Genomic DNA, 15,738 nt, shown 5'->3' with positions numbered 1-15,738 from the left:
CTCCCTTTTCCCTGGACTCGCTTCAAGTCAGTCCACTTCATTGGCATGATGACACAGAAATCCCTGTTCTGGGCTGGTCCATTAGCATCTCAGACAATCATTGAATGATCTCACAGAAGGTGCAGTGCTCATTCCACAGCTCTGTCTCTCAGGGAAGCCACGGTGGTTGGAGACTGGATCTATTCAAAGAGAAAGGAGCATTTTGCTCCTTGCCAACCTTTGCAGGAGAAGTGCTCAGTAATGTACCAAAAAGCCTTCCAGAATGACTGAAGATGAGGCCTTGGGTTAAGCTGTGTATAGAGGGAAGAATAAGGTCGACAGTGATTTTTCGGGGTTTCTAGAGTACTTCACAAATTATTGTCATATTTATCTATCTTGTCTAAAAAGGTAGATCAGGGACTTCCCTGGTGGTCCAGTGGTTAAGAATTCACCTTCCAATGCAGGGGATGTGGGTTCAACTCCTGATCAGGGAGCCAAGATCCCACATGCTGCAGGGCAACTAAGCCTGCATGCCACTACTACTGAGCTGTGTGCTCTAGAGCCCATGAGCTGCAATGAAGAGCAGAGTGTCACAAGGAAGACCCAGTGCAACAACAACAAAAAAAAAAAAAATGGAGAGAGAGAAGGTGGATCAGAGTTATGGGAGGCAGTTTTTGGTGCACAAGAAAAGGTTTGAGGTTGGTGCCTCAACAGCCACTGTTACTGGTTCCTGAGGCTTGTTCCTTCCTAGAAGGTGTGGGCTGATAAGGGCACTTCCCTCTTTCTAGTGGCTTATGCCTGTAGAAAGCAAGCTAGCAAACTACATGGCTGCCATGTAGGGCAATTTGGGGGACATTAAAGAATACCCCCAACCCTACCAAGAATGCTTCTCAAAGAGCTGCGGAAACTTCAGGTACATGAGAAGTTCAGGGTCAATTTCCAAAAAGGTCTCAGAAAGGGAGAGCTCTCCACACATTGGCTCTGAGGTCTGGAACGATGGCAAAAGCATCAGGGAAGTGAGAAGATTTGGGAGAGAAAATCCTCAGATTACATATGCTCATAGATTTCTCTCTTCAACCTCCAGACTCCATTGCTCTGAACCGGATTAGAGCAGGCACTGATGTGGGAAACTTGGTAAAAAGCTTTGAAGTGGGCAATCTGATTAGCACAGATCAGGTAAGGGTCAGAAGACACTGCCAGTGGGCATCATCACAGACTGTTCTGTGCTACATACCCAGCTCCCTTCCTTGAGCCTGGGCACATCGATCTGCTCAGGAAGGTAACTTCCTGAGTTCTCAGGGGAAAGATGCTGGATAAAACCTGGGTCTAGATCTGAGTGACAGCCACCTCATAGTCTCGTTTTCGCCCCCGTCTCCCCTCAACCCTACAACCCCAGGCCATGGTAGGGCTGTTTGGTACACTGTTCTGCTCAGCCTCCATAGCAGACACCTGTCCCCAGTGAGCTTCCTCATCTCACCCCACAGGGCAGACCCCAGGGTGTTTTTCCCAGTGATTTCCCCAGGCCAGTTTTAGACTGCAATCAAGTCTCCTAGGAGATGTTTCAGAGTTTGGGGGAATTTCATACTTTCATTTTGTTTTTGTGGGGTTTTTGTTTTGTTTTGTTTGTTTGTTTGTTTTCACTTATCCAGATAAATGAACTCATCATGGGCTCCAAGTAGCCAGGTGGTCTGGAGAGCTTCTCAGTGACCCTTCCCTGTGGGGCTGGCTTATATTATAGGGACCTCTGGTATGAGACCAGAGAATGGTCATTGGCTGGGAAGCTGGAATGCTCAGGGGCAGTCCAGAACCAGGAACCTTCAGGCAGGTCACTTTGCCATCTCTCACCTTAAAGTGTCAGAAGAGAGAGTAGCAAGTCTCAGGGGGATTTATACTGTCCTGTTTAAGAGCAGGAGATTACCTCATTGTGCAGCCCACCTGAGATTGTTTGCAGAGGGGTTTTTTTTCACAGACACATGGTCCTCCTTGCTCTCAGAGAGGGGCTCCACATAGGCAAAGGGAAGGAAGTGGTGCTTTGTGACAAGTGATGAATGTGTGGGGCAGAAATTGTACTCATCTGGATGTTCCTGATGCCTATGCCCGTCTCTGTGCCGAATGGAATCTTTTATGGATAATGGGCTATTGATCAACACAAGCTTGAAGATTGGTTAGGATTCTTGTCCAGTGTAATGTGAAGGCTTTTGAATATGACTCTGTATATACAAAGCGTTATCACCGGTGTATCTTTTGTTGTTGATCTGTCAGAGTCTGTTCTTTATAGCTGACGAAGCAGCTTGGTGCACCAAGTTAATAACTGCAAACCTCAGGTTAGTCACCTTGCCCCTTAGGTTTTAAAATAGTTTCCTGTGACAGCTGTAACAAAGCAGCTATAACAAATTACCACAAACTTGATGGCTTAACTATAGGATTTTGTGGATATTCTTTATCAAATTGGGAAATGCCCCTTCCCCCATTTCTAGGTGGTCGAGAGTTTTTATCATGAAAACCTATTCAATTTTGTCGAATGTTTCTCTTCATCTATTAATGTGATCATGTGAGTCTTCTTCTTTAGCCTGTCGATATGATGGATTAACTGATTTTCACATGTTAAACTAATACTTGCGATAAATGCTATTTTGTTGGAAGTATATAGCTTTTTTTTCCTCCTTGTAGTTCTAACAGTTTTCACCTTATTATTTGAGCTCTGTTGTTAGGTGCATACATGTTAAGGATTGTTATGTCTTTGTGGAGACTTCCTTACCATTATGTAATACTCCTCTTTATTTCTTATAGCTTTCCTTACTTTGATGGCTTGCCTGTCAGAAATTAATATAGCCACATCTGCTTTCTTTTGATTAGTATTAACTTGTTTTCTTTTTCCATTCATTTACTTTTAATTTTATATGTGTTTATATTTAAAGTGGGTTTCTTGAAGACATATAGTTAAGTCTTGTTTTTGGATGCACTCTGACAATGTCTGCCTCTTAATTGGTTCATTTAGACTGTTAACATTCAAAGTGTTTACTGATATTGTTGAGGTAATATCTACCATGTTTGTTACTATTTTCTATTTGTTAACCTCATTCTTTGTTGAGCTTTTTGTCTTCCACTCTTTTTCTGCCTTTTATGGTTTTGATTGAGCTTTTGTAAGATTTCATTTTTTCTTTCTTAGTATGTCAGTTACACTTCTTTTTTTAACTTCTTTTATTGATTGCCCTAGATTTTGCAATATGCATTTACAACTAATCCAAGCACGGTTTTAAATAACACTATACTGCTTTATGGGTAGTATGAGTACTTAATAGTAGCAAAATAACCCCAATTCCTCCCTCCTGTGATTTGTGTATCATTGCTGTCATTCATTTCGCTTATGTATAAGCATATATACACAAGGCATATGCATAAGCATACATAATTTGGTATGTTGTTTATATATTGTTGCTATTATTATTTTGAACAATGTGTTATCTGTTAGATCAATTAAGAATAAAAGAAATAAAAGCTTCTATTTTTACCTTCACTTATTCCTTCTCTGATGCTCTTCCTCAGTAGATTTGAGTTTCTGACCTTTATTATTTTCCTTCTCTCTAAAGAAATTCTTGTAACATTCCTTACAAGTCAGAACTATGGCAACAAATTCCCTCCATCTTTGTTTGTCTGAAAATATCTTTATTTCTCCTTCACTTTTGAAGAATAATTTCACAAGATACAGAAAATTATAAGTTGGTGGTTATAATTATATAATTATAATTATATTGTTATAATTATATATGTATTTATATAATTATGTTTTTTTCTCAACACTTTTAAGTATTTTATTCCATTCTCAATTGTTGCTTGCAGTTAATCCTTTTCAAGTTAAAGAAATGTGAAGACATATAGAAGACATATATTGTGACACTAGTGACTTTATGTTAAAAGTTTTTAAATACTAGAAAATATTTCCTCGATTTTTTATGCATTTCACAATTAAAACTACAGTCTTGACACACTTTTAAGTTTAATCTTTTTCTCACTTTCTTACATCTAGACAAGTAACAAAACAATAAATCAAGGGACTTCCCTCACGGTCCAGTGGTTAAGAATGCCCCTTGCAATTCAGGAGATGTGGGCTGGATCTCTAGACAGAATGCTAAGACCCCGCATGCCACAGAACAACTAACCCCGAGCAACGCAACTACTGCGAGCCCATACACCACAAGAGAGATCGAACATGCTGCAACTAAGACCTGATGCAGACAAATAAATAAATATTTTTAAAGCCCAATGAATCAAAACTCTGATATATATCATTTTCCTCTTTTCATGGCATATATACTCTCACCCTGGCTGATTTCAAGCTACCAGCATGATGTCATTGAGTGCAAAGCTGGGGAAAGCCATGTAGCAGCACCCATGATCAGATATTTTGTTCCCATGACAGAGATACAATAGATGTAATGTTCTCAAGAGCATAAAGAATAGTGAAATGTAAAATAATTAAGAAGTAATGAGTTTTGAGTTTTCAATTCCCTCAGTTTTGGATGTATTTTATTTAATTGTAAATTTATATAATTCCATTTTTTAGTAATATAATGTTTATCAATAACCAGCTCACAAGCTTTCTGAAACTTTAACAACTGGCTCTCATGAGTTGATACGTGCTGACTCCAGCACAGCACTGGCTAGTGTTGTGGGCAGGATAGTTGGGTGCCAGGTGTTTATGTACGCGGAAAGGGGAATGATGAGAATAAAGAGCACTGTCACTATGTCACCAGCTCTTATTACCCTTATCCTCTTAGGGAGGCCCATTGGAAAGTGACTTTGACCTGTTATATGGACTTTAAAAATACCTGTTACAGGGGCTTCCCTGGTGGTCCAGTGGTGAAGAATCCACCTTGTAGTGGATTCTTAGGCAGGGAACATGAGTATGGGAAGATCTCACATGCCATGGGGCAACTAAGCCCGTGCACCACAATGACTGAGGCTAAACACCTAGAGCACTAGAGCCACAACTCCTGAAGCCTGTGCTGTGCGACAAGAGAAGCCTGAGCACCATGGTTCAGAAGCCCCCGCTTGCCGCAGCTGGAGAAGCCCGAGCCCAGCAATGAAGACCCAGCACAGGACCCCCTCCCCCAAAAGAAAATACCGGTTACAGTTGCATCTCAAAGTTTCCTTGTGAGCCAGTAATAGTGTGTTTCATATTTATTGCTTAACTTATGGAAAAGCACAACATCTTCTGTCAGTTTTAGTCCCTTCTCAATAAAAAGATTAGTTGCAAGTTCTAAAACAAGGCAGCCCCTCCAAACACAGCATAGGGCTCACTAAATTCTACCACAATGTACCCAGCAGGGAAATTGGGTTTCTGCCAGCTGACCCACCCTTGCCCACCTCCATCTCTCTGTGATTTTGGCACCAGGACCTAACTGCATGGAGAGATGTTCTCTGAAATTATGGAACAAATTAGAAGTAAAATGTCCATCAGCTATTAAAAGTCAATCATTCTTGCGCAGGAGTAATGCTAATCTTCTCTGTATTGTTCCAATTTTATTTACAGGGGAACAATGGAGAAACAGACATAGAGAATAGACTTATGGACGTGAGGAGAGGGGAGGAGAGGGTGAGATGTATGGAAAGAGTAACATGGAAACTTATATTACCATATGTAAAATAGATAGCCAACAGGAATTTGCTGTATGGCTCAGGAAACTCAAACAGGGGCTCTGTATCAACCTAGAGGGGTGGGATGGGGAGGAAGACAGGAAGGAGTTTCAAAAGGGAGCAGATATTTGTATACCTATGGCTGATTCATTTTGAGGTTTGATAGAAAACAGCAAAATTCTGAAAAGCAATTATCTTTCAATAAAAAATAAATTAATTTTTTAAAAAAGTAAATCATCCGAGTACAACCTGAGCTAACTCATCCAAATTTGGGGTAGCCTGACACAACTACATCTTTTCTTTTCACTATAAGAGTTACCAGACAGAACCACCCAGAGAGGCTTGACATCCCTTTCCCGGAGACAGCTAAGAAAGGGAGAGGGGGGAGGACATTTCTGCCAAGGCTGGGGGTTTGACCGAGGTGATTACACAGATCCCTTCCCGGCTCTTGCACTGTAACCACCTGACTCTGACTTCTTGGGAAGAGCAGAGTGACTTAAGGCTTGAAAGAGATGACCAATCCTCGAGGCACAGGCAGAAAAAGCCCCAGTGAGACAGGAAGCCTGCTGGTTTCTGATGCATAAACTAGACAGTAGAGGCAGCACTTGGCTGGTGCAGAGCTCTCTCTGCTCTGGCTGGTGTCTGAGAGCAGCTGTTGGGCTCTCGCCAGACTCCCTTCCCTATCCTCACTGGCTGATGGATCCCAAAGGGCTCCTCTCCTCGAATGTCCTGCTGTTTTTCTCTCTGATCATTGAGCTGAGCTGCAGAACAGGTAAGTGTTCATCTGTTTGAGGGCTTGGGTCCTAGGATTACCTACGAGGAATCAGCTATAGCCACCTAGACAGAGAGAGAACTCAGCAGCCAGGGGTTGTTATTTGGCTGCGGGTAGAGGGCAGGGGGTAGGGGGAGAGCTGTGATCTGCTGCCTCTTCCTCAGAGACTGAGTTCCTCCTGCCTCTGTCGGAGAGGAAGGAAGATTGTGAGTTACTGGGCTCCTGGGTCCAAGGCTTAGCCCCGCCTGTCCTAGCTTCCAAGGTAACCAGGAGTTCCAGTCAAAGACACTGGTCACATTCTAGACCGGCCTCTCTGGGTGAGAGGCTGCAATCAAAGTCCTGGCTGAGTGGTTGGTTTTGTGTGAGTATCCTTCTGGCAAAGGCACAGGCTAAGGGAATGAGCTGGGGAGAGGGAGCTCTGAGAGAAAATTACTCCTACAGCCCTGTCCTGGATGGGGATCTTCACACACACACAAGCAGACAAACCAAAAACATGGTCCACCTACAAGAAAGGGCTGTAGTGGGAAGAGAGGGTAAAAGTAAAAACCCCAGGCAATGGTTGGGAACAGACAGTGGCCACAGCGTGGTTGTGCTGGTGGTTACTTTCCTGGAAGTAGCACTCCAAGGCAGCAAGAGGGGAAGAGGCCAGGATTTTTGGAGCCCAAGGCTGGTTACATTTAGTGAGAAATGTAAATGAGGAATGCTCAGAGTAGCTTTAGTGTTCAGTGTTTGGAACTGAACTCGGCTCCTATTTTCCGGTTTGCTGACATTCTCTTGTTTAGTAGTTTTGTGAACTACTGTTTAGAGCTCTGAGAAAAGGTGTTTGAAAAAGAAAAAGCCAAGCAAGGAGCAAACTTTGGGTTCACTAAGGAGTGGATGAGCATCTCCATTCTGCTTAAATGCCTTCAGACTTTGTGGGAGGCAGCCTAAAGTGGAAGCGGCATTAGGGAAAGAGGGAAAATCCTGAGGCTCTGGATGTTTTGTTCTTGGGGTTTTCAAGACCGCAAATCCATTGTGGACTTTTCCAGGAGAAGCCCAGAGATGTGCTGAGTTTATCTGAGGGGCTGCACCTGAGATTGATCTTTTGACAGATTCCCAGATGAATAGCTTTTCCTTGGCCCTGTGTTTCCTCAGAATCAGACAGACTGATGGCTCTTGCTGCCCAAGGTCTCAGAGAGCAGTAATTGAACTCAGGGTTCAGAAAGCTATATGGAACTACTTTAAGCCATAATGAGGAGATGGCTTAGATGGTAAAGAACCTGCCTGCAATGCAGGAGACCCAGCTTCGATCCCTGGGTCAGGAAGATTTCCTGGAGAAGAAAATGGCAACACACTCTAGTATTCTCGCCTGGAGAATTCCATGGACAGTGGAGCCTGGCGGGCTACAGTCCACGGGTTCGCAAAGAGTTAGACATGACTGAGCGACTAACCCTTCACTTCAGGAAGAGTCAAACCTTCCTAGGGGCACCCCATTCATGACTCCACCATTTTTGGAATACTTTCTGGTGACTATCAGGAGTGACGAGTTTGAACAGTGAGCTGAACTTTTCTATCCCTGTGCTGACTTGCCGTCTGGTCAGCCTGGCCCTGGCATCTCAGGATCTGTTGACAGCAGCTGCAGGCAAAGCTTCGGAGGTCATTGGTTAGTAAGAAACAGCCCAGCCCTTTAGAGGCGTGTCTATCCAATCAGCAGTGTTCATCTTTCTTACGATTATCTTCTCTGAAATATGTACAAAAATTTTATACTGTTTTTATTTTTAAACATGCACTGTCTTGTGAAACCCCAATGAAACCCAGGCGGAAATGCTTTGCAAATGGGACAGGTCAACCATGACAGATTTACCCAACCAAGAAGCCCACTTCTTGTAAAATTAGTACCCACTCCCCTTCCCATCTCTACTCAGCTCACCTTCCAATTCCCAGTCAAAACTGTAAAAGTCAAAAAGTCCACATGTCCCTTCCCCCAGTGAACTGAAATCTCCATTTCCCTCAGTGATACATTTTTTAATAGGCTTCTCTTTTTCAGAGCAGTTTTGGATTCACAGCAAAATAATTGAAAAGTACAGAGATTTCCCATGGCCCTCACATACACATAGCCTCTCCCATTATCAATGTCTCCCACCAGAGTGGTGCAGCTGTTACAGCTGATGAATCTACCCCAGTAGGATTTTTTATTCCTCCATTCAGGTCCTCCTCACTTCCTTCACACACATAAGAGGAGAAGTGAGGGGCAAGTTGGGGGGTGGTTCTAGACTTTGCCCAATCTTGCGTATTCACTGTCCCATTCTACCCCAATATTTAGATCTAGGCACTTTTATTTCTCAAAAAGTTTAATACTGTGACATAATGCCACTGACTTCACTATGTCCGGTGTTAGACTGGAAATCAGAACTTCAGGGCTATTTGGTTTTATCCATAGACTGACTTTGGACCATCTCATTCAGCAACTATCTATTAGGACACATGGTATGCCTGGCGCTAGGTGACATGTGGGGTAAAATGAACAACCACAGCCTCTGTCCAGAGCTTGGCACAGAATCTGGCACACGAGAGCCCTTCTACAAATGTTTGTTGAATGATTAATAATAGTATGTACAGAATTTTCTTGCTATATACCAAACACTATTGTAAGTGCTTTATGTGTATTATTCATTTAATAATACCAAATATGAGTTGGTATTGCTACATTATGATTTTATAAAAACAGGCACAGAGTAGTTAGTAATTTCTCCTTAATCACACAGCTGGACTCCAGAGGCTCAAGGAATGAAACTGGATAAGCTTATGTTTAGGGAGGAGAATCCTAAAATTTGTATTCAGGTCCCATGGTAAAAATTAGACTGTGCTGTCTATAATTGAACCATATGAGTTGATTCTAATTGAGTTGAAATTAAATGTAGGAATTCACAAAAGGTGAGAGAAGTTGGATAAATCAGAGAAGGAAGCAGAAGGCATATGGAAGTATTTGATTCAGGATTTGGAAAGTAGAAACATCTTTCATCATGTAGTTTTTTTTTTTTTTTCAATTTTTTGTTAACTAGTTGTTTATGGAGGAGTATCCTACGTAGGTCTATAAAACTTCAACAGTATAAAAAGGTATTGAAGAGAGATTTGTCTCCCTGTTATAGTGGTAAACAAAACAGACACAGACCCTACTCTTAGAAGCTTGTAATTGCATAAGGATAAAAAGCATTGAACGAGAGTTAAAAGTGTGGTGGGTGATATGAAAGGAGGGACCCAGAGTGCACTGGAAGCACATGGCAGAGCAGCCGTATCTCAGCCAAGGGCTAAACGTAGAGGCCTGAAGGACAGAAGGAGATAGCCAGGCAAATAAAAGGCAGTGGCTGACTTTCAGGCTGGGGAACGGTAAGCACAAATATTCTAAGAAAGACCCAGCAGCATCAAGGAATGGGACTAGAAGGACACCTGGTAGGACTTCAATTTACAAAGGAGACTTAGACACATTATCTTTTCTTTGTGAGCCCAGATTTCCCATAAGAACTATGAGGGCTCTGAGTCCTCCCTGAAAGAAATGCTATAGCAAGATGCCCAGTGTCAGGGCTGCCCCCCACCAAAAATGGTTATCATTAGGTAGAGTCCCATCTTATGAAAGGGTCGGCTAAATGCTACTAATTTCAGGAAAATATCCATGGGCTCACGTGAATCACTCTACTTTCTAAGTAGAATTGCCCTGGAAGGAAAGTGAGTTGGTGTTAACAGCTACAAATGTTTCCTCCAGACTCTTAATAAACAGGGTCTGACTGAATCACAAACCCACTGGAAAACAGTCATCAGGCAGTAGGATGTTTCAGGAGCTGGTACTCTACTTGAAGGGTTTTATGAACCACTTTAAAGTCCCCACTTGTTTTTCCACTCTTGCTCAGGTGTCAGTGAGGTCACACACCCCCTACAGACCCGGCCACTCACACACTCAGTTGTTACATCATCATTCTTATGTGGGTTGTGGTGTGTGAGGGTCTGTTCTTAATGAAGCTTTGATTCCATTCCCCATGGCCAAGTCTGCTTAAACCACTCATCCTGTCATTCTCATCTGCCCTTTCCTTCCCTCTTAACCTCTTCTTTTCTATAAAAAAAATTTAAAAAAATTTGTTTTCCTTTTTTTGGCTACTTCTTGCCCCATCCTCTGTCTCCTCTTCTCCTGGCTCCCTTTCATTTCTAAATTCCAAAAACAACCATGGTGTAAAGAGTCTGTTGGATTGGGTGGGTGGAAAGGACACACACGACACAAGGGAGGGTGGAGGCTTATGGTCTATAAATGGGTATCATTTGCATTTTTTTCTCCATATCAAAATTGATCTAAAAAAAATAAGTGTGATGGGAATTCTCAACCTTGATTTGAAGCCCAGACACCTTTGAGAAGTGACATTCATGGCTATGCTCCCAGAAAAAATGTACATATGCTTACTTATATGACTTCTATATTCAATTTAGGGGGCCTGTATACCATGTGACATTTCTACTTGCATGGATGGTTCTAGTTTTCTGCCATCCCTTTATTGGTAGAAGTCTAGGTTCAGGATTCTTTTTTTTTTTTTTTGCTTTTTATTAAACAATTTTTTAATATAAATTTATTTATTTTGATTGGAGGCTAATTACTTTACAATATTGTATTGGTTTGCCATACATCGACATGAATCCACCACGGGTACACTTACACGTGTTCCCCATCCTGAACCCCCCTCCCTCCTCTCTCCCCGTACCATCCCTCTGGGTCATCCCAGTGCACCAGCCTCAAGCATCCTATATCATGCATCGAACCTGGACTGGCGATTCGTTTCATATATGATATTATACATGTTTCAATGCCATTCTCCCAAATCATCCTACCCTTTCCCTCTCCCACAGAGTCCAAAAGACTGTTCTATACATCTGTGTCTCTTTTTGCTGTCTCTCATACAGGATTCTTGGGTATTATATGTACCACATTATCTGGACAGCCAGGCATCCATAAGTGCAACTAGAAGGAATTTCAACATGTTCTCTAACATATCTTTGTAAAAATAAAATACCAGCACCAAGAATAGCATTCCTGTCTAATAAATTAAGCAACTGTTTAATTAGGCACTCTGTTTCAAGAGTTGATTTAATAGCAATATGCAAAAGAACAAATGCTGATTGTCTTTCCACCATTCCTTAATAATTATGTGCCAGGAATTCCCTAGCAATCCAGTGGTTACGACTCAGTGCTTTCACTGCTGGGGGCCAGGGCTTAATCCCTGGTTGGGGAAATAAGATCCCACAAGTCACATAGCATAGGAAAAAGAACGTACAAGAGTCAACCATTCAAATCTGAATTTTCTTTTTCCCAACCTTTAAATCTCTAGTCTGATATCAGCAGGGCCCTTTGCAGGATATCAAAGCATTTTGCTATCAAGAACATCTGAATCTGTTTGCCCAAATTTCCAACAACCCATCTTAACCACAAGTTAATTGTGCCTTCTCTAGGTGTCTGCATTATTTAAGCAGACAGTTTTATTGTACTCTTTTGACTTTCTTATCAACTAGAACAATCTGTGCCCTCTCTGAGTCATGGGCTCCTTCTTTTATGAACATTAGCTTATGATTAAGTTCAGTTATGAAGTGAAGCCACATATGGGTCAAAGCTAAATAAGAGAGATTTTAGTCAGGTAACATGGCTTTCAGCATTCATAAATTTAACAGATATTTATTTAAAACCTATTACATGCCAACCACTGCTGTAGGTCCTAAGGAAAAAGCAATGAACAACATGAACTTCTTCCTCTTGAGAAGTTGGCATTCTAGTGGGGGGGAGACAAAAATAAAAATGACCAAATATACAGTATAACATCAGACAGTGATAAGTGCAGCAAGAAAGGATAGGATATACATAGGATCATCAGAGCAGGTCTTTCAGAAAAGATGACTTTTTTGAGCAGAAATCGAAAAGAAAATGAGAGTATGAGCTCTTTAGATACATAAGGGAAGAGATTTCCAGAAAGAGAAAGAACAATAAATACAAAAGCTATGAGATGAGAATGCTCTGGATGAGTTAGGGACCAGCTGGAGCTGGTGTGGCCATAGTGTAGTGAGCAAAGAGTAGACAGAAGAGGGAGTCAGAGAGGTCCAAGGGACCGGATTATTCAGATTCTCTGAAGCCATAACAAGGACTATGGATTTTGTTTCTCTTTGAAGAGAGACAAAATCTGGCATAGCTTTAACAGGTTTCTCTGTCCATTGTACAGATGCAGGAAGATTAGTTGGAAGACAAAAGAAGAGCCAGGCCTGTGATGACGGTGGTAGAAATGAAGAGGGTTAGAAGTTCTCAGATGCTGGATATATTGTGAAGGCAGAGCCAATAGGATTTGCTGATAGATTGAGTATGGAATATGAAAGGAAGAAAGGAGTCAAGGGTGATTCCAGTGTTTTGGCCTGGGAATTGTAATGTTGTTTGCAGAAGAGGCTACAGAATCAAGAGTTCATTTGCTAAGTCTAAGATGCCCTTTAGACCTCCAAACACTAATACCAATTGGTGTAGGCAGTTTGGAGTACAGTGAAAGATTTGGATGGGAGATACATCCCTGGAAGCATTCCAGAAACCTGTCAAACTATGCAACTATTAATAGATAAGTGTGGATGGAAAAGAGAAGAAGTCTGAGTACTGATCCCTGGAATGCTCCAATTTTAGAGGTCTTTAAGAGCAGAAGATTTTAGTCAAGGAGACTGAGAAAGGGCAGCCAATGGAATAGGAAGAAAACCAAGAGAGTGTATTGTTCTCTGGGCCAAATGAAGTCAGTGTTTCAATGAGGGGATGTGAACTTTCTCAGCACTCTTGAGAAAGCAAGATGAAGATGGAGAATTGACTTAGTATCATGGGGTATACAGTGACTTTGACAACCAGTGAGGGGTAAAGAAGAAGGCTTATCTGGAGTGAGTACAAGGATAAATAAGTCAAGAGATGGGAACAGAAGGGATAAATACACATTAAAGAACTTTAGGATAAAGGAAAACAGAGAAATGGGAAATTGGCTGGGGATGGACCTGGGATCAGGGTTTTTAAGATAAGGGAAATTACATGTTGGTATGTCGGGTGTTAATAGAAATAACCCACAGTGTACCATAACAATAACAAAATTGATGGTGCAAGGGGTGGCAGAAGTTGCAGGAGCAAAGCCTTGAAGTGGGTGAGTGCTCCACGAAGGAAGAGGCTAGCCTTACCCAAGAGCAGAGACCATCCATCCAAGTATGTGGGTTGACTTGGTAGCGGGAACAAATGGAAGCTCTCTTTTGTTCTTTTCCTTTTTCAGTGAAATGAGAGGCAGTTTCATCAACTGAGGTTGTGGGTTTGAGGAGAGAGGAGGTGTTAAAAAGTCAGCAGTAGGATCACTTACAGTGGGTATGAAGGGTTTGGGTGTGTTTTTTGTTTTTGTGTTTTTTTTTTTGTTTTTTGTTTTTTTTTTGGCTTGGCACTTTTGAAAAAGAGAAATAAAATAATTTCTTTCCCTCAACATTATTAAATATCTCAATGGCTTTTTGGAAAGATAACATTCCACAGGCTCACCTCCTCCTTGACTCCACATCCCTTAGACTTTTCTCTTTCCTTCTCATTTGAAATGATGCTTCTGTAACCTTGGTCTCTTGGGCTCACAAGCTCAGAATTAGCTTCAGTTACTCTCCTTCCTTCATATTATTTATGAGTAAGTCCCATATGTATGAACGGGTTAAGTCCCCTATGTGTGAATGAGTTACATTCTGAGAGGGAGCTCATAAGTCCAATTTGCTCATAAATCCTATTTGTTGTACCTAGTTAGCCTAGGTACTCAACTAATACAATTGGCTATATAGTACTGGACTGCACTAGGTTGATGATATTTTTCACACAAATAATACTTTAAAAACAAACACATAAAAAGCATTTTGAGAAGATCATGTATACACTGCTATATTTAAAATGGATAACCAACAAAGTACCTATTGTATAGCACATGGAACTCTGCTTGATGTTATGTGCCAGCCTGGATGGTAGGGGCGTTTGAGGGAGAATGAATACGTGTATATGGGTGGCTGAGTCCCTTCACTGTTCACCTGACACTATGACAACATTGTTAACTGGCTATACTCCAATACAAAAGTTTTGGGTGTTAAAAATAAAATTAAATTAAATTAAAAGAAAACATTTTTAATCTTACAGGATAGTACCTTGAAAAGTACAATAGCACAATACAGTAAACAGTTGGCATATAAGGGCATGTTCACATCTATGAAAGTCTGCAACTTGAATGTTCATATGTAGGGGAGTTACTGTATCCAGTGGTGGTGAGAAGTCTGGCTGAGGAATTAATCTTGTAACTAGTTATATGACTTTAGGCATGTCATTTAACTTCTCTATGCCTTAGGTGCCTTAACTGTAAATCTGAGTTGATAGAATTCCCTTCTAGATCATAAAGACCAAGAATTCTAGTTAGTCTATACAGCTCTATCACAAGACTTCCATTGGGATTTTTTAAATACTGAGAATGCAGTGAGATCCTTATGACAGTCCTTATAAACTACTAAGGATCTGGCAACCCCAGGGATTGGCCAAGAGGAAGAGAGATGCTCCAGTCTGTTTTTCCTGATGCACGGACTTAAGTCTCAAAGGCTTCTATGATAAGATACTTCCCTCTCCTTTCTACAGGTGAGGGCTTGACCAGTTCCACAAAGACGATTCGTGGGCAGCTGGGAAGCAGCGTGCTGTTGCCCCTGGCATCTGAGGAGATAAGTAGGAGCATGAACAAGAGCATCCACATCCTTGTCACAATGGCAGAATCACCCAGAGACACTGTCAAGAAGAAAATAGTGTCCCTAGATCTGCGGAAAGGTGGCTCTCCACATCTGGAGGATGGCTATGAGTTTCATCTGGAAAACCTGAGCCTGAGGATCCTGAAGAGCAGGAAGGAGGATGAAGGCTGGTACTTTATAAGCCTGGAGGAAAATGTTTCAGTCCAGCACTTTAGCCTGCAGCTGAAGCTCTATGGTAATGACCGTGGCTTCCTTGGCCCACAAGGAATGCCGTAGTGCCTTGCCTAAGAAATCAAGCTTCTCTCAGAAGCAAAGGGCGTTCAGAATCAGAAGCAACTTGAAAGACATGTTCAGTCTAGGGTTAAACAGGGTTTCAGGGAAAAGTTTTAGAGGTTCACAAATCTTTTTTTTTTTTTTTTTGGTCCAAATTGCACATTAGTAATAGCTGATTAGCACTAGTTACCTTTTCCCCCATTTTCTAAAGGAAAGGAGCCCAGCTGTCTGTATGCTAGAGGGCCTGGAGCCCCAAGAGTCTCAAATTACAAATAAGATTTTGTTTGAAAAAAGTGGGTTTTTCTTCTGATTTTTAA

At 41.6% G+C, this 15,738-nt stretch overlaps 1 protein-coding gene and 1 pseudogene across 3 annotated transcripts in view; one reads left to right on the top strand and one right to left on the bottom strand.

Annotated features, from left to right (window-relative positions):
* Positions 1–5,423: 5,423 nt before the first annotated feature.
* LOC114111200 (U6 spliceosomal RNA) lies at positions 5,424–5,518 on the bottom strand (annotated as a pseudogene).
* A 709-nt stretch (positions 5,519–6,227) lies between these two features.
* Positions 6,228–15,738, top strand: part of SLAMF1 (signaling lymphocytic activation molecule family member 1) — a 38,726-nt gene continuing 29,215 nt past the window's right edge. For 2 of the 3 annotated variants that reach the window (XR_006059652.2, XM_060413872.1), the window contains exons 1-2: positions 6,228–6,388; positions 15,045–15,383. Coding sequence is in view for 2 of the 3 variants with exons in the window: in XM_060413872.1 (XP_060269855.1) it covers positions 6,313–6,388; positions 15,045–15,383 (415 nt within the window). In the remaining variant the exon portion in view is untranslated. 3 annotated transcript variants of the gene reach the window in all.

Source organism: Ovis aries, chromosome 1 (genome assembly GCF_016772045.2).
Source record: "Ovis aries strain OAR_USU_Benz2616 breed Rambouillet chromosome 1, ARS-UI_Ramb_v3.0, whole genome shotgun sequence".
Classification (NCBI taxonomy): domain Eukaryota; kingdom Metazoa; phylum Chordata; class Mammalia; order Artiodactyla; family Bovidae; genus Ovis; species Ovis aries.
This window is presented reverse-complemented; position numbering and strand designations above follow the sequence as displayed.